Source organism: Mustela erminea, chromosome 3 (assembly GCF_009829155.1).
Source record: "Mustela erminea isolate mMusErm1 chromosome 3, mMusErm1.Pri, whole genome shotgun sequence".
Taxonomy (NCBI): domain Eukaryota; kingdom Metazoa; phylum Chordata; class Mammalia; order Carnivora; family Mustelidae; genus Mustela; species Mustela erminea.
This window is the reverse complement of record NC_045616.1, coordinates 87,946,612-87,968,280: the sequence shown is the minus strand read 5'-3', so window position 1 is coordinate 87,968,280 and position 21,669 is coordinate 87,946,612. Positions and strand designations below refer to the sequence as shown.

The following is a 21,669-nucleotide window of genomic DNA, read 5'->3' as shown; positions in this document are numbered from 1 at the left end:
TAGAAAGGAGTTATATACGTTCAGAAAGCTCTTTTAGGGAAGAGGCTGTGCATAATGCATGCAGGCACCGGAGTATAGACACTCCCTCCCCGCGGCCTGCTCAGAGGCAGGCTGTGAGCCACGACACTGGCAGATGGCTGCCCCAGTGGCAATTCTGCATGCTCCAATGGCCGCCTCCTCCTGTCCACCCTCAAGCACAGGCTGATGCTCCCACAAGGGGTGGGGAGCACCAGCAAACATTACCCCTAAAGAATAGTACCTTTCCCCAGGGAAGGTAAACATTTCCATCAGAAGGCAGAAGCAATTTCTCTCTGTGCAGGAAAAAGGAGCCACAAACATCAAGTTGCTCATTCAAAAGAGACAGATGATCTCTGCAAGCCGAGCAGTGCCAAACCGTCTGTAAAGGGTTTGCACATCCATCAGCACAAGTGGCTATGTAGGGGGAGGGGAGCAGGAGTGTGGTAGGTCTACTCGGGGTGCAGGACTCTCTGGCCTCAGGCCATTTGTTACTTGACTGGAACAGAAGCCCCAGGGGAGTGGAAGCCAGAAGTTTTCCTGAAGGGGCTCTAGCCTGAGCAAAGGTGCAGCAAAGCCACTCTTCTCTATTCCAGGTGTTCCCAGTCCTCCCAGTCCACACCCGAAGTCGGTCTACATCCAGCATCTACACTCAAAACCTTTCCCGGTGCTCTGTTGGATTTTGAGCCAGACACTTCTTCCCACCACCAACCCCCACCTTTTTTTTAGTCACATGTGACCAAAAGAGAAACGACAGTTCACTAGTCTTATGCCTAAAATAACCTACAGAGAAATATGGTTTATGAACTCCCCTGTAATACAATACATAATTCAGAGCCCAGCCATTTGTCACACTATTGAGTAATCCACATGCATCCCAAGGGTCAGACAATAAAATCTGTAAATCAACAGCAAAAAGCAGTACACCTTAGCCACTAAGGTAAAACACAAAAAACATTTTTTAGCATTAACCTTTTTTTTTTTAAACTTAGAAAATACGAATTTCTGACAGCAAATACTTGTGAAGGAGTTGTATGCCAGAATGGAAGAATTTATCCTTTCTAGAACCACCCCCCGACAGCCAATTTCAGTGGAAAAAGAAAAACCCCAAGATTCACATTTTCCCAATTACAATAATGGCTTTCTTCTACACACCCTGCCATTAGCATGGCAGAGATGACCACATCAGTCATAAGAAAAGCACATGTATATTCTGCACCCAAGAAGAGCAAGCAAAATGCCTGCTTTGTGCAAGAGCAAGGCACTTAAAACAGGAAACAAAATAATAAATTATTGCAGAGCTGGGTCTGAACTTATTTTTCTTTTCTGGATGATCAAACACTGAGTGTTAGCGTAGGGGTAGGCATCGCAATCTGCAAACATATTGCCATAGTGACTGGTGCTGAGACAGAAAGATAAAACAGGCAGAACTTCATTTATATTCCAAGGAACAGAGACAAGTGCCCTGATCATTCAGCCCCACAGAGAGTCCTAATGCTAAATGAGTAGTCTCCTTCCCAACCGCTGTAGAGCACCATCCAGGATCAGACATGGGGTGTGTGTCTCCACTGCTGACCAATTATCGGCCTACAGTGGAACCTCTCCAAAGGATGCCCCAGGTACACGGGGACTACAGAAGAGGGCATTGGGGTCCCTTAGTAAGAGCTCGCCTTCTCAGACACAGGAGGTGAGACGAAGTCAGGTGAGATCTGCTGTGCGTGGCTCTACTCTGGTCAGTCTCTCTTTTTACCTAACATATCACTTGGACATTAACTTCCTTGGTTTTAATTTTTTATTCTGAAATGATTTTAGACTTGGAGAAAAGTTGCAAAAAAAAAAAAAAAAAAAAGGAAGAAGAAAAAGAAGTAGAGATCCCATAAACCCCTCACCCAACTTCTCCTGATACTAACATCTTACAAAACCATAAAACTAACAGAACTGAGAAATTAACATTGGTACAATAGTACTAACTCGAGACTTTATTTGGACTGTACCCGTTTTTCCTCTAATCACTTTTTTTCTGTCCCAGACTCTCATCTAGGAAACCACACTACACATAACTGCTGTCTCCTCTGATCTTTGACATCTCCTCAGTATTTCTTTCTTGACCTGGATGTACTTGCAGAGTAATGGCCAGCTTTTTTTCTAGATTATGTCTCACTGTGGGTTTGATGTCTACACATTTTTACTACAAGAGCTGTTGGTATGAACCTGGCACTACAGTGAACAATTAATATGTTCACCTCATGTACTACTTAAGACAACCCTCTGAAGCAGGTATTACTTACTATCCCTATTTTGCAAATAATACTTCATTAAACCTTAGTAAAATTAGGTAATGTGCCCAAGACTCCCCAGCTGTAAAAGGGAGAGCTGAGGTATGAGCATGGGGAGACTGATTCTATAACACTCCACTGCCAGCCAAACTCGGCTAGATGCCACAATACAGCCGGGATGCTACCCTCTGAAGAAAGGGCATTCTAGCTTTTGTCATTTTTTCCAAAGGAGACAAACAAACCCACTTTAACTCCCAAGTTCTACCCAAACAACCAGAAATTTCCTTCCCTTTACAAGAAGTACCTCCCTGGCCTAAGGATAAAGAGGAGGCCACTGTCCTGAGACCTCACTCCAGACCAGCACCAGGCAGAGAGAAAATAAATGAGCGTGTAGGTCCTCAAAAGGACCCCCTTCTAATGGCCTCTCCAAGGGTATGGAGACACTGCAGTCACAGGATTTAAAAACAACAAACAAACAAAAAGCAAAACCAAACCAGAAACTTCTTAGACTGCTTTTCCATGTCAGGCCCAGAGAAGTCCAACACAACCTGGCACTTCCTCTTTCAAATTAGGCTCTCTGGGAATGCTGAAGCACAACCCATTCATGTAGCACAGGAGCGGGGGTGAGGGTGGTGGTGGGGTGGGGGGGTGGTGTCAAGGGACAGGGCTATGGGAGACAAGGTGGGAAGCATTCCAGCTGCGTACCAGGATTTGTTTTTAATGCTTGTAACTTTAGATAACTCAGTTGCACAGACTTGATTTTTCCCAAATAGCCTCTCTGGCAATGCTAATATGTTTTTCCTCTTATTCTGACTGATCAGCGAAATGCATGGCTGGAAGGACTGCCTTCGAAGTAATTTCTCTGATGCTGGCAAAACTGAGAAAATATTCCCCCAGCTACACACCCCCACATCTATCCATCCCTGCCACCTGCCATTCAGCTGCAGGTAAAGGCCATTACAGTAAAGAAGGAAAGGAGGCAGGGAGGGCAGGCAGCAAGGGAGGGTGGAAGGGAGAAGGACTCAGGGCATGAAAATGAGGAAGGGAGAGAGAACATTTTGTTCAAAGCGAGTCACTACAGAACCCAGACTTTCCCTGACATGCATAAGCAGGGCCAGATGATGCCAGCAAATAGGTGAAAAGACAGTCTTCTTCTGATCTGTCTCTTCCTTCTCCCCACTGCCTTTCAGCTCCCCAAGTGTCCCTGCCAACTCCATCACTAAGATGGACTTGTGTAAAACTGACATTGCAAGTGGCCGCCCTTATTACTGCTGACTACGCAAGAGTCCCTCCCCTTTGCAATCTACCACTGATACCGAACTCCAAGGTATCTTCAGCTGGGTACTCTGATCAAATACTAGAAATTGAAATGCTAATGGTATTTAGGGAACAATTCCTCCAGCTTCCCCTTCTGCAATCTAACCTAGGGAGAATCTAAAGCCAACTAAGAGCCCTCGAATCAGACATAAAACAGGGCTACTTAATTGATTGTGTTTAGGAACATCTGGATCTACTCCTAAGATCCCTAAGATTTAATCTAGAAAACAAGGCTTGAATAATTCTGCATCCTCTTGAATAATTTCCCCCTCCCAATGTCAACAGCCTCTAAAATTCACATTACTTTGTTCCCACATAGCCCTCAAATAGCACTGCTTTCAAACAATGATCTTGCAGATTGAAATCCTGGGAAAAGCAATGGGATTTGGGATCCTTCACTGACAGACCATGGGCTCCAGAAGAGACCAAGAGAAGAGGTAATCACTCCTTGGTGCAGTACCTTGAGATCTCCCTTAAATAATGTATACAAGACACCAGGGACAAGGGCGTTTTCCAAAAAAAATGTTAGTTTTCCCCCTTCCCCAACAGCTAGACTAAAGTTCCTGGGTCCTCTTCTGCCTCAGTCATTCTTGGCCATGATAGATTAGACAACCTCCTCACCCTCTGTCCAAAAGCCTGACTTGGCAAACCAGGATGACAGAATGGAGATTAACAAGATGATGTTTATACAACATGTAGAGGGTTGCTGGGATGGGGTTATAGAGGTAGTTTTCTTTTTTCTCCCTAGGCAAAAAAAAAAAAAAATTATAAATAGACCATATTAGTATTGCCTGAAAACTCACCTCTACCCAGATAAACTAATTATGTCTACAGATAATCAAATCTGAAAACTTTTAATCCAAGAAATGGTTCTTTCCATTCAAATAACTGCTTATACAAACCCAAAACAGACTGTTCTCTAATTAAAGAAATTAAAATACAACTCAATCTTTGTTTGCCCAAATCAACATATTATGGGAAATAAGGCAAGACCACAACCTATTAGTTTATGAACAGTATCAAAACAAAACCCCCACAGGACCAAAAATACAATCAGCCTGATTCAGCACAAGCACCAAAAGGCTCACAGAGCCCCCTGCACACTAGTTCTACTTCATTCAGGTTCTTTTCAGGCCTATTTAAGAAGATCAGTGGCCAGTAGGGTGCCACTCCATTTCTGAATTTGGACACTGCCAGGGACCTAAAAAAATCTTGAGAGTCCCTGGTTCAGAAGAGACAAGGTTGGAGCAATTTCAGAGGAACTTCTGGTAAAGCTCTCCAACTTGCCCCATAGGCCAAAGGTCTCCTTACTAAGGAGGACATTCCAACAGTCCCCTTAATGATGTGCCTGCCAGCTATCCCAATCTAAGGCTCAGACTGCACCAAATCCAATGCTTCTGGTCCCCAACAAAGGCAGGCTAGGCTGTCAAATGCCAATGCCCCACCCCCCACTTTTTTAAAGTAGGCACCGTGCCCAGCATGGAGCCCAACTAGGCCCTTCCTTGGACTGGACACTGGACACCACTTGGTTCTGACCTCTTGACGGTCTCAGCATCTTCCCCACAGAGGTTCTTCCTCATCCCTCCATTTCCCAAGTAACCAATCAAGTCCTTCTCTCACATTATCCAAGGTAGAAACCCCACCCTCAGCCTGGCTCAGGAAACTTAGAAAATATCTAAGTGAAGTTTCATCAGTTTCCCTCTACCTCTTTCCCATTGATCTTTGTTGTCTCTTAGCTTCTGCTTCTCATTTCCAAGGCGCATCATATTCAATAGGCCAAGACTTTCCATCTGGCACCTATACAATTTTATCTCATCAATGGTCTCCTCTCTGGGATTTCAAATCTGTCAACACTGATTCCTTTCTCTTCTGCCTTCAAACATTTACAAAGGTCTCTCAACTCAGTTTCAGTGACCCTGCCTCTAGGAAGTCTTCCCTTCAGGGCCCCTCCTCTGTCTTCTTACCTAACTATATTCCTGTCTGGGGGTCCTCCTACACCATAAACCTAGGCAGGCATTCAATGCCCACCACATTATCTCTAGCATCAAGCATTCCATCTTGATGGAATCAACTGTACATCACTATAACATACAATAAATGTAACATAACATAGACAAGTTTTTTGATGTCACTATCACCAAAATTACTGTTTTAGTTCTCTTCTTCCACTTACTCTTAAACACCTCAAACCTAGGAGTTTCTATCATCTTTCTTCGTTTCCTCATCTCCCATTCACAACACAGCCCCTGACTGGACTCAACTGCACACTAATAGTTTACACTTACTTACATCATTAGTTCTACTGCCTTGTTAGCTCTCCTCCTCATCTCTCCTCCCACCCTCTCTCCACCGTCCCCTATCTGACAGATGGGACTCTGCCCACCACCATCTTCCCATTATTCCCTATACATTCCTGTCTCTCCAGCCAGGGAGTTGTACTCTCACTCTGAGGTCTCTGTTCATGTCATCCCTTCCCGTCCACTCATGCTTCCTACCTGTCCTCTTCTCTACCTAGACAAGTATTACCTCCTCTTAAGTTACCAATCAATTCCTACCTCTAATGCTATCACAAAACCAAGAATGGAACAGGTTCTGGAAAAGGACCTCTCATTCCAGCTCCAAGGCAGCCCTTGAGAGATACTCCCAGCCCTGATGAGTCCCAACCTTGGAGATGGCCTGGTCAGTTTAAGCCAGCAGCATGAGGCCAATATGAGAGAAAAAAGGGAAGTCACAGCTACACAGATTGTCTGAGCTAAAGCCAAGCCCTAGGCATGAGGGCTAGGACTTGTTTTGGCAGCTAGTTTTCCATCATCTCTACTCCAGTTTAAGTTTTTCATTTCAGCCAGTTTGGGTATCCTGACTTTTGAGAGCTGAGACTATGCCCTTCTGCTAAGTAGTCTTTATTAAACCTCAGAGAGAACAGGTGGACAGAGGAAGCAGAGAAAGGCAAGGGTAAGAGCCTAGGGTAAGCATTAAGCATACAAATGCTTGTTAGAAAGCGGACGGTCAACAGCTGCTCTCTATTACCACCCAAGTCCACAGATTGCAAACTGGACCCTGGCCTACCCCATCCAGGTAATGAAGGCCAAACCCCGGGCAACAATGCTCTGTGCCAGTGCAGAGCTCAGCCAGCTAGTCTCAAAGTGGCCTCAGCCTTGGCAGTCACTGCTATGGAGTTCACAGGCTTTTCTGCCCTGGCCTCCACCTGTTCCCCCAGGAGGTGTGGGATTTGGCTGCTGAGGAGCAGTGGTCAGCCATCCTGGGAGAACACCACAAATGGAAAATGAGGGCTCACTGAAATGGAGAGATCTAAACTGTATTCATGGAACCTTCTGGGACCTTCATGTATTCCAACCCACCTTCCTTTTCTCCCCAAGGACAAGGTAATTTGGAGCCTCAGAAAATGCTCTTATAGGCCTCAAAAGACCTGGCATCCTGCTATGCCCCAAGCAGTTCTCCTGACAAATTCTTATTACCAAGGTACAAAAGAAATGCTCAGAGCACAGAATGCTTAACAAAGGCTTCATAGGTGGTTGTAGTGATGGAGATGGGCCAGAAGTATAGGTAGGAAAGAACAAATAAAGCTCTCAGGGAATCCCCGGAAGACTCAAAAGGCTTTGAAATGGAGAGGGTGGGGGGAAGGCATTGTGCAGAAAGAAGGAGCACCAGAGAGAAGCTCTGCTGAACATCTTATCCTTTAAAGTTGCTGGAGATAGCAACTTGTGTTCAAGAGAAGAGACAGACTATCTGAAAGCCACACAAAAACCAGCCTGTTTCCTCTATCTGCTCCTTGTTACACCTTTCCAGTGCTGCACTTGAGCCAGGAAAAGACGAGCAGAGACCTATTGCTACAGACCTCCCTCAGGGCATTACCTTTTGCTGGCAGACAAGTCCCACTGCACCACTCTGATAAGACACAGGAGTTAACTTATAAACTGCCTTTAACCAATACTCCCATAGTCACCCACAGCTCATGGGCTTAGACGTGTGTGCGCACGCACAGGCCTGTATAGGAAGGGTGAGACAGAAGCAGGTCATACACTTGTGGACCATCCTGGGAACAAGATCACCCATAAGGAGGATCTCTCCACACCAGGGGAAGAAGGGAGGATCACCTGCCTCCCAGCCACACAGCTGGGGAGGTGGCAGAAGGCACAGGGAGCTTTGCTCCTGAGTCCCAACTCAATTCATCCTGTAGGATATTCAAAAAAATCTGGTCTTTATCCTTGGTTCCTAGCATAGAGCTCCTAAAACCTTTGAAATTTACCGAGTGACAGTAAATTCCAGAGTTATTCCAGAGTTTATGCTGATGAGATGACTCTTGAGGGGTAGAGGAAGGAGAGAAGGCAGCTTTAGATAACTTCAGGATGGGGACAGGTCATCAGAAAGAGTAAGTCATGATCAAACAGTTGGAACTTTTAGCTCCATCTGCTGACCTCCAAGAAGAGGAGAGAGGGCTAGAGACTGATTAAGTGATTGGACATCAGTGATTAAACTCAATCATGTATATCAAATTCAACCTCCATAAAAACCCCTGAACAAGCAATTTGAGAGCTTCCAATCTGGTGAACATGCAGAAGTTCTAGGAGGGTGGTGTGCCCAGAAAGGGCTGGGAGGCTCTGCACCTCTCTCTGTATACCATACCTTGCCCTCTGCTTCTCTTCCATTTGGCTGTTCCTGAGTTGGACCTTTTACAATAAGCCAACAAACCCAAGTGTGTTCCTAAGTTCCCTGAGCTAGGAGTTGTTCTAGGAAATTATTGAAACTGAAGAGGGGGTGTGGGAATTTCCAATTTATAGCTGGTCATAAATATGGGGTGATCTGGGACTTGGAACTAGCATCTTAAGTAGATGCGGTGTCACTGAGACCTTTAACTTAGGGATCTGACATTACCTCCAGGAATGCGGTCTTAGAATTGAACTGCTGGACACGCAGGTGGTATCTGAGGACTAAAGAATCACACAGCCCCCTTCCAAGCTGCAAGGGGTCAAAGGCCTCCCAGACAAGTCCACAGAGTCACCTGGATCAGAGTCAAGTGCTCCCTCAGACAGATGTCCAGGGCCTGCAGGAAATCAGACTCCTCTCTTAAATACTTGAAACAGAGTAGTTGGTCTACTATAAATGAGGTTTTTAAAATTCAATTCCCTCCTATTGCTCGTGCAGATCTGAAATGATCTGACCAGATGGCTGGTGTTCTATAATTCTTGGATTGCTCTCATCAGTTGTTGATGATTTGGATTTTTTTTCTTTTCCCTTTTTTTTTAACCCCCTCACACGAATGTGTTCCTGCATAGGCTTTCTGCGTGCTCCCATTAAGTGGGCTCTTTGTGCTGATGCCAATATTTCTGAGGTTCCAACAGCCTCAGAGGTCAATTCAGGTCAATAGGGTGCCCCAGGTTTGACGTTCCCCGAGCCCACATGGGGCCAACAAGCAGCACTGGATGACGGGCAGGACAAGGCTCTTTGCTCAGGCTGCCTTGTCAACCTCCACTTCTCCTTCAGGTCCCAAGAAAAGGGAGGCAACAGAGGTATATATATATTTTTTAATGACAACTATAGCCACTTACTATTTCCTATATGCCAAGTCCTGTGTGAAACATTCTACATATGTTAATCTTGTTTTAGTCTCACATCATCTCTGGGAAGCAGATATTTTCAGATGAGGAAACTAAGGTTCAAAGATTCTCATCAACCTGACCAAGAACACACAGCTCAAAAAGAGAACTTTCATGGGGTTGAAGGCTCAGCAGCATAAAATTTGACTCACCATTCCACTGAGATCTCAACAATACAGAGAGAAGGCCCTAGCCTTCCCATACCCTCCTTTGTGCTCTCAATGAGCACAGGACACTTCCACCAGAACATCCAAACTCTAGTGCCTTTTTCTGTCACTGTATCCTGAGACTATATGCTACTAGAAGGTAGGAATCATGTCTCATTTGCTACTCAAAAAGACAGCATGGCCCAGTGGTGAGGAGTTCAGGCTTGGGGCCAGACAAACTGTGACTCTACAGTTTAAAACTGGTCATTTGACTAAGTCACTTCTAAGACTCAGTTTTGTCTATAAAAGTGAGGGTAGTTATAGCACTGGCACCATCGATACTCAGTAAATGTGACATATTACCTGTATCTCTGGCTACCAGTACAGTGTCTGGCACAAAGCAGAATCTCACAAATGCCCAAGGAGCAGAGACTTCACCACATTTGGCTATGACTGGCTTTCCGTACACTTAATCTTAGCCAAAAGGCCAAGAAGCGATGACCGGCTTTCTGTAGTAACAATTACACAGGCACAAAGTCCTAGGTCTCAGGGGTCTTCCACCCCAAGACAAATATCTGAATTTCCTGCCCAGAACCCATAGGACCTGCCAGCAAACAGCTTTCTTCTGCTTGCTTGTGAACAGCTGATGCTGAATCCACACTCAAATGCTTGCTGAGCCTCCGTAAGGTGAGACAGATCCCAAAATAAACCAGAAGACAGAGAGAGACAGGAAAATCACTTCCAGGAACAAGCGGCTCACAGTGAGGATGCTGACAGTAATAACAGAGGCGGGTCGATTTCAGGAGGGTGACCTGCAGCTGCTCCAGGGCTGAAAGGCTGGGGCCCAATTCCCACCTGGCCTGGTGGGAAGGCCCATGAAGTCATAGATAGGTCCCGTGGTGTTACAGACCACAGCATGCAGCCTGGAAAGCTACCTTCCTATGAGCCCAGACCATGTATCCCAGGGTGCCCTCCCTGGAGGCCTGAGGACAACAGAGCTGAGGTTCTTCCTTCAGACACATGAGGGGACAAAAGTTACTGAACTGGGGAAAATACCCGTCAACAAAAACTAGCCATTTTCTGAAAAGTCCCCAAAAGATATTCCATCATCCTCCTTGTGCCACATCCCTGACTTTCAGGCAGAAAAAACTGTGCTAACACTTTCTGCTCCCTCATCAAAATCTCTAGGGGGGTAGGCACTTTAGGGGCATAGAAGTCTCTCCACCTCACCATAAGTGTCCTTCCCCATCAAAGACCAGAGAGGACAGGAAGCCTATACACTCATGCACCCTTACTAGCATCCAATTCCACAATCAAGTTCAAAGGATAGCACAAATGGAGAATTTACCAATTAAAATCAGAACTGAATGTACTGAGTGATATCTTGATGTCAAGAATCCTCACAACAGGGAGGGCAGGACATTTCCCCAGTGATAGGGGTTTTCCTAAAACCTCCCCCTGGCTCCCACTTCACTTCCTTGGTGCTTCATCACTCTTCAGTGGCATCAGCGACCTGTATGCAAGCCCGGCAGGGGCGCTATCGCTACCAGAAAGTTGGCTGGCACAGTGTACGCTGCCCCTGCCGGCACAGAAGCAATGGGGACAGTGAGGACACAGCGATGAATACTGGTTCAGAGCAGACCAAACCACAGTGGCAGCTGCCAGGGCTGGCCATCCACCTTGCCACAGCACACAGTGCTAACAGCCCGCTCTGGAGAACAGACCCAAGTGTCCCCATAGTGGGGCTATAGTCGGTAAGGTTGGAACGAGAAGGACAGTGCGAAGGAAAGTGGTTCAAGGCTCCGTAGTCAGTGACCTACGACACATCAGCTGAATGACACAGGTCAATGAGCCTCAGTGTTTTCACAGGAAAACCCAGACAATAACAGTTCCTACAGTTGTGAAGTTTGAATGAAATTATGCACACTCAGCACCTAACACAGTACCTGAATATGGTGAACTCTCCACAAATGCTCATTACTTTCTTTTTTTTTTTTTTTTTTTGCTCATTACTTTCTAAGCTATGGGCCCAGGTTCATAAAAGGGCTAGAAAGTTGTTCTTTCTGAGGATGCCCCATTTAGAAACCAGGCCAGGATCAGCCCCTGTTCCTTGGCACAGGTTCTTTTAGCAACAGAACACTCCTGCCCTGCACCGGTGCTCAGTACTCTCCCGTGAACAATATTTCAGCTGCACTGAGCCGAGCAGCAGAGCCTAAAATAGCATTTGCAGAGTGAGGCACATGTCACTGCCTCTCCTGTGTTTCAGAAGCACAAGGAAAGAAAGTTTTCAATCACTTGCTCAGAATGCTCGGCCACCCACCACCTGCCTTCCTTTCATGGCAATAACATGCCACAATCTCTGCTCTGTTGGAAAACGGAGGTCCCTAAGCCCCACAGCAGCAGTCGCCACTTGGAAGGACCACACTATTCCCCTCCAGTGGGCCACAGAGTGACTGCTCTTCCAAACAGCCCTGTGGGGTTGAAGGACATATGCACTTAGAATTCAGAGTGTGTTTCACAGGAAGAGGGCTGGGCTTGGTACCTGGCCGAAGGGCCTGCCACTCATGGGTCGGGTGAAACACCTCAAGGACCTCGGAGTCCAGCTCCTCTTCTGCTGTGGTTTCCTTTCTGTCTGCTTCTTTGGTCCTGCTCTTCTCTGGGCTGGTGAGCGCAAACTCCTTCAGAGAAAGGAAAACGCAGGGCATGACCCACCATAGCAAAGTACCAGGTAAACAAAGAACATGGCCTGGGTGGTATACCTTTCTCCTCCGTCCTCCTCTCCTCCCCAGCCTTGTCTGGACCCTTCACAAGGTTAGCCTCATAACAAGAATGAGTGAGGTGATACAGTTACATCAACACAGCAGGTGTTATGTGTATATGAGTAGGGAAAAACTCCACAAAGTTCATTACTATCACTTTTCAAATTTTATTTTATTTACTTATTTGACAGAGAATGTGCACAAGAAGGGAGGAGAAGGAGAAATGGGGCTTGATCCCAGGACCCTGGGGTCATGACCTGAGCCAAAAGCAGATGCTTAACCAAATGAGTCACCCAGGTGCCCCAGTTCATTACTATCTCAAGGGGGTTAAGGGAACAACCTAGGGAGAGGGGTCGGCAGAAGACGACAGTAAGAGCTTTTTGCTTTTTACTTGCCCTGTTACTATACTGTGTGACATTGAAACTCTCACCTAATTGCTCTTACAAATAAAAAAGATGTATTTAAAAGAAGAAATGTTGGGGCGCCTGGGTGGCTCAGTGGGTTAAAGCCTCTGCCTTCAGCTCAGGTCATGATCTCAGGGTCCTAGGATCGAGCCCCGCAACAGGCTCTCTGCTCAGTGGGGAGCCTGCTTCCTCCTCTCTCTGCCTGCCTCTCTGCCTACTTGTGATCTGTCAAATAAATAAATAAAATCTTTAAAAATAAATAAATAAATAAATAATAAAAGAAGAAATGCACACATGAATGGGAGAATAAGACTTCAAATGGCCACCCCAGACAGTAAAAACCTGCCAGCTGAGGCCCAACTGATACCAACAGGGCCCAGCAGGGCCTGGCAATTCTCCGGGGTGCCTACAGGGCATAAATGACCCCTTGGGACATAACAACCCAGGGTGAAAGGACTGCAAGTGGGAAGCTGGGAGTCCAGCTGAGGTGAAGGAGGAAGAAGCCAGGCTGAAAACTAATTCCTAAAACCTGTTTCCTTCCACCCCATGGAGAGCATGGAGGATTAATGAGATGATGTCTGTGGAGCACTTTGAGCTCAGGAAACAGAGATGCAAGATAAATACCAAGTATTATTCATTTTGCTTCTTCCAGGCCGCGCATTCTTCCTGTCCCATTTTTAAACCTTTCTTGCATAAAAGCAGTAGGGCCTCAGGAAACTGGAACCAGAGGGTTCCAGAGCTCTGGATAGCAAGGAGGAACCCCCACTAGCACAATGGGAGGTTATTTTAGACTTCGCACCTCCAGAGCCTTCCTGTAATAATAGTGAGCATATTTTGTGAATTCCTATGAACCCAAACCTGAGCTAGGACCTTTACACACATCTCATTTTGGTTTCCCAACAAGCCTAACCTTGAATGGGAGGTAGCAATGCATCTCTTCCAAGCAGCACCCCAGCTTCAGAGAGGTATCCGCACCTACCCAGCACCTACCCAGAGTCTGACCTTTCAGTAACTGTCAAAAGGCAAGGTGTTTAGTTAATGGTAATGATAATGGAAAGCCCCTCCAAAGACTTTTTACATTTTAACAAGAAAAATAGCCATGGTATTCAGATGGCAGGACTTCAGATCTTGTTCAGGACCTATTAGGAAGAGATCTTGGACAAGAAGAAGCCCTCAAATCATGTCACATGTAAAGAGAGGCAAAGACTACAGCACAGTGGTTAAGAACTCAAGCTCCGTATCATATACACAGAAGTTCGAATCCTAGTTTCTTGTGATTCCCAGAAATGTACTCAATTTTCTAAACCTGTTTTCACATTTCTAAAGCAAAAGTAATAGCGACGTCTAGCTCATACATGAGACAAGGCACCAACTTATAAACCACTAGCTCTGGGTACGGGGTAGCCATTAGTCTTACCACTTGTAAAGACAACCATAGACTACAGGTTGGATGAGTCTGTGCTGTGACTACACAATGACATGACTCAGGTCAAGTTTGGGTTGTGGACACCTGAGTTGCCTGGCCCATCAAACCTCTCGTATCCCTTCAACATGGAGTTGCACAGATCTGAGCTCAAAAGAAAACTAGGAGCAAAAGAGCAGCCATGCTTGTGAGACTAAAATAAAGACAGAATGGCAGGAGACACTGGCCAAAAGCCAGATTTCCTAAGAGCAGGCTTTGTGTCTGTCTCTTTCACCACGGTACCTCCATGCCCAGCACAGTTCTTAATTTACCATCATCCAAGAACAAAGGAATAAAGGAACAACCCTCTCCCACAGGCAGGTACATGTTCTGGATGCCTTGGAGTGAGGCAAGTCCAAAGTAGCCACACCTGCTAGAACCCAGGCAGTAGCCCCACGTTCTAGAACAAAGACTACCTTCTCCACAAAGTACCCGAAGCCTATAATCCAGCCCATCCATGCTGGTCAGCCTCTGCCAAAAGCACCATACACTAGACCATGGGCCTAGGGGAATGTTAATAAAATGTACTCCCAAAGTGTGAGGGTCAAATGTCTTAAGGGGCCAAGGAGGGCCGGGTGTCCAACAATGGGGAGTGCTTGTGCTGTGAAAACTGGAGTCCTCCTGCCTTGACTAAGAACACAGCTGCTACTCAGCTGGTCCACCACTGCCATGAAAAAGAGAAAAACAGAAAAACAGATTTTTATCTCAACTCTTCTTATTTTAGAACACTAAGAGGACCAAACTAAACATCTCTAAGCTATAAACTGCAGTTCTTGCTTTAGTCTATTAGCCAGGTAACTCCTGGCAGGTGTGGCTGTAAACAAGCAACCAAACTCTCATCTCCGGGAGAAGCAGAAAGAGGCAACAGGAATGGTGATGACGAAACATGGCATCAAACTCTAGGCTGGTCCGTGTTCATTCTCTTGACTAGAGGCTGAGAAAGCCTCTTTTTCTAGATTCCTTTTAAGGTTAATAAAGTAAATTCAGGAAGGAGACTGATGAACCACTAAGCCACATGCCCCAAGCCCTAAAGGAGCTAAAAATCCCACCACTGCTCCAAATGTTTTTTGAGCTTCCTCTTAGTGTCACCTCTGAACCAGATTTTAAGACACACACACACACACACACACACACACAAAACCTGCCATTATTTTACAGTACAAATCCGTCTTTAGTGCGGGTGATACAAATTGGAGCTCCTCTGGTCAGCTCACCCTATTCACCAAATCTAACTCTGAGTGACTTTGGACTGTTTGCCCAAATCACATCTGACAAACACTGAGGACGTCAGTCAGTTCAAAAAGGGCATTCCAGAAAAGGTTTTGAGAAAAAGCAGATCACAGGGATGAGGCTGCCATGGTAACAGCAGCTACCATCCGTAGCTCCAGGCTATAAAGTGCCTTCCACGCCGCACAACTCATCCAAGTTTCATCTGTGAAGCACACACTTTCATTCCCATTTTACAGATGAGGACAGGTATGGGGCCTGTGCAAAAATCACACTGCTGAAAAAAGCAGAGCAGAGATTTAAGTTAGGCCTGCCTGGCTCCAAAGCCCATGCAGGAATTTTGACTCCCTTCAGTGTTTCTGTTCTTAGTCATGTGTCCTAAAGGCTGTGCCCTAAATGCTGAGGGAATTGGCAGGAAGGGCAGTGAAATCACCGTTGCATATCTACCAGCACATCCCCGGCCTCCCAGGGGAAAGCGAAGACTTCCATGGACCAAGTGAAAAACCACAGTCCCCAAGAAAGGACAAGCAAGACTAGCTTCTCTGTGCTCAGGAAGTGTCCTCAACAGGAGAAAAAGACCAAGAGGTGACAGAAGTCAGCCAGCCCTTGGTTAACTCTCAAGTAAACCCCATGTCTGGTGCCCTCCCAGTTGGCTTCTTGGGTCTCTGTTCCACGCTGAAACCTCAGCACTCTCTTTTCCCCGCTACCATCACTCCAAATACCAATTTCTTCTCAACTGACTGGCAAGACATTCCAGCTAAGGTGTTAGCTGACAACAGCTTACCATGTCTCACTTCCTTGCACTTATATCTGAATAAGAGATTCTTAAAGACCAAAGCCTTCATAATCCAGGAGAATGAATGAATCTCTAATGGTAAGTTGACAGACGCTGTGACAGAGACAGACTGCCAGGGCAACATTCTTGGACAAGACCCCTATCTGCCAGAGCTCTACATTAAGTCAAAAAAGCAGCCACGTGCTTACTAAAAATAATAGCTGACATTTATTGACCATACTCTGCCAATCCCAATGCTAGGTGCTCTGTATATGTAATCACATATCATCTACACTGAAATCTTAACAGAGGTATCAAGCCTATTTTCTGGATGAGGAAACAAAGCTCAGAAATGGCCCAACTGCCAACATAGGTGGTAAAACGGAACTTCCCAAGGGTCTCTGCTCCTTCCACTGGTTCCACTACCTTCACTACCTTCTTGAAGTCCAGGATACCACACAACCACACTACTTCAGCATCCACACTGCTCCTAAGCTGTGGCATCCCAGAGAGGTAGGATGATAGAAGCCAGGAGAAGTGGTTGGTTCCACACCATACCCTGATACACACAAACAACCCTTCCTGGGTGGCCATTAACCTGCACAAATGCCCTTGGGGAGAACAATTCCAGGCACCAGGAGCTCTTGACTGGACTCCGGGCTCTGAAGAAAGCATCATAACCACCCCCTCCTCCTCCACCACCCATTTTCACTGTTGTGATGGCTGGCTGCAGAATTTGGATTTTAAATGCCAACAGGGCAGCAATTTTTATGATATGAGAGAAAAGATGCTTCAACTCCTACTTGTGCTTAGCACATGATGAAAGATTATGACAAATGGATACAGCTTAGGAACAGACATAAGGATAAAAGTAGCTTCTGTTGATGAAAGTCAGTATTAACATTTTTCTGAGACTAGACTCAATAGAGCTAATATAAATGGGCCAGAATAATTATGGCTCTGAAAGCTCATCTATTTGGTTGGACTATTATCCAAAAGGGACTTACTAACACAGTCCTTAAGCAAATCCATCAGCACGTTTTTGTTAATTGTGCATCTGCTAAAGCTCACAAGGGGGACCACTGGATCCTCATGAGTGGCAGGTAGGGGTGGGGGGTTGGGGGGAAGTGGGACACAGCCTGGATCCCTTGAGACACTTGTGTGCTTTTCTGGCCAAGGCTATGACAAGGACAGCCCCTAACTCATGCTGTGACCAGTGCCACCCTCAGGGGCCAAAGGGATCTCATCCTCATTATCCTTGAGGAAAAGGCAAAAAAAAAAAAAAAGGCAGCAGTAAGATCTTAGGTAACATTAAAAGCTCAAAAGAATTCGTGACTCCTAACTGCACTATCTCTTCTGCTCCACGAAGTAGGGAGAAAGGCAGAGAGAAAACAAATGACTTTAGAGAGAAGGTGGAAGCTTGCCATGAGCCAGAGGTGAAACTCAGCTGAGCTGGATTGTTATTAAATTCATCACAATTGTCATTTGCACTTCAAGGCCCTCCTGCTCCAAAGCCTGCAGCACTTACCCAACATTTAGTAGGAGCCCCTGGGGTTGGGGAAGGTGGCCAGGGGAGGGCAAAACTGTCAGAAAGCTGACAGACAAGGCTTCTCAGGGGAGAGGAAAGAGGGGGCACTGGGAGCTGTCAAGGGCAGCCTGTTCCTAGGGCCAGCCAGCGAAACAGGGCCAGAAGCCCTGGAATGCTGCAGCCAGGCCAAGTTCAGAGGCTTCTCAGTCACTCTACTCCTGCCTGTAGCAGTGACAGAAACCCTGAGCAGTCAGGTCTAGGTTAATGAAGAGAGGCCTAGAAAGAATAGGGAGAAAAGGACAGAAGGATAGAGAAAGAGAAACAGAGACAGAGAAAGCACAAGGAAGACAGGAGTAGAGGAAGAAGCAGAGTCTTACTTGGTGCTCACCACACAAGCAACCAGCTCTCTTGGGGAAAATCCTGACCTTCCCAATTCTGCCACAAACTGGTTGAATGATCCTAGCTAAGTTACTTAATGTCTCTGAGCCTTGGGATCCTTCTCAAAATGAAGGATCTACTTCATAGTTGTCTACTTCATAGGGTAGTTAAGGGGGTTAAGTGAGAATACACATAAAGAACTTAATAAACTGCTTGATACATGATAAACTCATCATCATTATCGATATTATTATTGTACCACCATCATCATCATATTTTCTCCAAAGGAAACTATGCTATGAGCTTTAATAGAGGCCAGAGGAGTAAGGTCAGGGGTTGAGGGGAGAAGTACACATACTCCTTGACCCAGTGCTGCCCACATTCTTACAAGAAAAATAAGCTCACTCTACTCCCACAGAAGCCTTTGTGGCATGGATGTTTTCCTGGACCTTATAGGATTCTTCTGTTTATGCTAAGATATTTACCGGGTTCTGATGACTGAGGCAGAAGGTGAAACAGGAAGCCATCAGCAGCCCAAGCAGCATTCCCAGAAGAGCCATCCTGGAAGGGGGCAGGCCCTGGGGAATATAAAAAAAACAAACAAACAGAAGGTCAACAGGAAGCTGGTGCCTGGTCCCCCAGTAATGTGATTCCCAAGATGTCACTTGTTCAAAGGGTAACATACATTTTCTGCATAGAGTTATCAAAGGTCTTCTACCACAGGATAAGATCTAAAGGAAGCCTCCATCTCCCATAACGAGTTCAGCCACTCATGGGCAGACATGCCTTAGTTGGAAGCATAGAGCCAAGCAGGACTCTTACAGGAGATACAAAGGTATGGTTCCTTCCTTCCTCATTATCAACTTGTTGTCAGGTTGTAGAGGGTAGTATTGGCTATGACAGTGAGAGAAAGAAACTAACCGATTTATTTGTGTGTGAACACACCTGGGCCCAAATTCTCCTAAGCCTTCATAATCATTCACTTCTAAACCATGCTCACTGTTATACCTGAAGAAAGATGCCATCAGTATCCCATCAACCAGCAATTCAATATTCCCAAGCCACAAAGCCTTACACATCGCTTTTCAAATGGCCAAACAATTTGGGGAGGCCAAGGGAAGGCCTGAAGCCCACGCTCTAGTAGCTATGAAAATTAAAACAAAAGGATAAAAGGGTATCTCATATTCATGATTAGAGACTTAATATTGTTAAGATAACAATACTACCCAAAGCAATATGCAGATTCAATGCAATCTCTGTCAAAATACCAAAGTGGTTACAGAATAGAGAAATCCATCCTAAGATGGATTACATATGAGAGTCCATACATATGGACTCTCAAGGGACCCAAAACAACCAAAAAGGTCTTGGGAAAAAAAAGAACAAATTTGGAAGACACATATTTCCTGATTTCAAAACTTACTACAAAGCTACAGTTATCACAACAGTATGGTACAGCCAATGAGGACAGAACATAAAGACCAATGGAATAGAACTGAGGACCCAGAAATAATCATGTATGGTCAACTTATTTTCAATAAGGGTGTCAATACCACTCCATCGGGAAAAAAGAGTCTCTTCAACAAACAGTTCTGAGACAAGTAAATAGCCACAGACAAAAGATGGGATGGATTCTTCCCTTACACCACATACAAAACTTAACTCAAAATGGATCAAAGACTAAATTTAAGAGCTTAACTTTTAGAAGAAAACATATAGAAAATCTTCATAACCTTAGATTTGGCAGTAATTTCTTGAAAAGGATACCCAAACCAAAGGTGATTAAAAAAATAGTAAATTGAACACCAGCAATATTTAAAAACTTTTATGCCTCAAAAGACATTATCAAGACTCCCTGATATGAGGAAGTTGAGAGGCAAAGTGGCGGGGGGCTTGAGGGGTAGGGAAGGAAAAAATGAAACAAGATGGGATTGGGAGGGAGACAAACCATAAGAGACTCTTAAGCTCATAAAACAAACTGAGGGTTGGGGAGGATGTAGGGAGACGGGGTTGAGTAATGGACATTGGGGAAGGTATGTGCTATGGTGAGTGCTATGAAGTGTGTAAACTGGGTGATTCGCAGACCTGTACCCCTGGGGCTAATAATACATTATATGTTAATAAAAAATTAAAATTTTTTTAAAAATACAAATAAATAAATGATATAAAGTGTATAAACATTAAAAAAAAAAAGACATTATCAAGAGAGTAAAAAGACAGCCAAGAAAAGGGGAGAAAATACTTGCAAATCATCTGATAGGGTTTACTAACCAGAATATATCAACAAGTCCTACAATTCAACAACAACTACAACAACAACAAAAACAACCAAGCAACCCAAATTAAAAATAGCCAAAAGATTTGAAAAGACATTTCTCTAAAGAAGATATACAAATGCCAATAGAGACATGAAAATATTTTCAACATTATTAATCATTAAGGAAATGCAAACCAAAACCACATATTTACTAATTCACATCCACTATGGTGGCTGTATTTTTTTTTTTTTAAGATTTTATTTATTTGACACAGAGAGAGATCACAAGCAGGCAGAGAGGCAGGCAGAGAGAGAGAGAGGGGGAAGCAGGCTCTCCACTGAGCAGAGAGCCTGATGTGGGGCTCGATCCCAGGACCCTGAGATCATGACCTGAGTCGAAGGCAGAGGTCCAACCCATTGAGCCACCCAGGTGCCCTGTATTTTTTTTAAAAAAGGGAAAATAACCTATATTAACAAGGATGCAGACAAACTGGAACCCTTATACACTGCTGGTGGGAATGTAAAATGGTGTGGGACAGTTTGGTGGTCCCTCAAAAAGTAAAACACAGAATTACCTTATGATCCAGTAATTCCACCCCGCGGTATTTATTCCACCCAACAGATCTGAAAACAGTGACTCGGATACTTCTAAGCGAATGTTCATAGCAGCATTATTCACAATAGCCCAAAGGTGGAAACAACCCCAATATCCATCAACAGAGTTTTTAAAATATTGTATTTACACACTTATGGAATATTATTTGGTCATCAGAAGAATGAAATTCTGATACATGCCTCAACATGAATCAAACTTGAAAAAAATTATATGCCAAGTGAAGTAAGTTAGACACAAAAGAAAAGATATTGTTATGAATCTACTTAAATGAATTCTCTTCAACACGCAAATTCAGAGAGACAGAAAGTAGATTACGGGTTACCAGGGGAGTTACTGCTTAACGGGTTTCTCAGTGAAACAATTTTGGTCAGTATACTAGAGTGGCAGTCAAGAGAACTTAATCCAAATTGCTGAATCACTATATATACTATATACCCAAAGCTAATATTACTGTATATTCACTAACTGGAATTTAAATAAAACGTGGAAAAAAATGAAGAGAAACCCATGTACTTTAAAAAAAAAATTGGCACATGATCTAGGAAAGAAGGGCAAAAAGAAAAAAATAAAACAAGCTAAGATTTTTTAAGAAGCCTTAGAAAAAGTCAGAACATGTCAGCATTAGTCCAGACCCTTATAAAAGGTTTGCATGTTGGTCACTCAGCCCTATTACACCTTATTAGGCTGTTTACTCAACAGAGGCTTAACTGTGTTCATTATAGGGGAACATCTCTGAAGAGTATGTTTTTCTCCTTTTCTCCTTGCTATTCCTGCCATACTCTACATTCCACCTCAGGAAATTGGTCCTATAACAGGATTGCAGTGGGACCCAAAGCCCTGTCTGAACCCATTCTCAGCAGTTATTACCCCTTGCTCAGCCCACACCTTCTCAGC

The 21,669-nt window shown here is 44.8% G+C and overlaps 1 protein-coding gene across 7 annotated transcripts in view; it reads right to left on the bottom strand.

The window, feature by feature from the left end:
- Positions 1-21,669, bottom strand: part of SIL1 (SIL1 nucleotide exchange factor) — a 214,102-nt gene that overhangs the window by 141,174 nt on the left and 51,259 nt on the right. For all 7 annotated transcript variants that reach the window (XM_032336565.1, XM_032336566.1, XM_032336567.1 and 4 more), the window contains 2 exons: positions 18,388-18,480; positions 11,912-12,047 (listed from right to left, as the gene is read on the bottom strand). In XM_032336565.1, the coding sequence (XP_032192456.1) occupies positions 11,912-12,047; positions 18,388-18,480 (229 nt within the window). The remainder of the gene's footprint in view (positions 1-11,911; positions 12,048-18,387; positions 18,481-21,669) is intronic.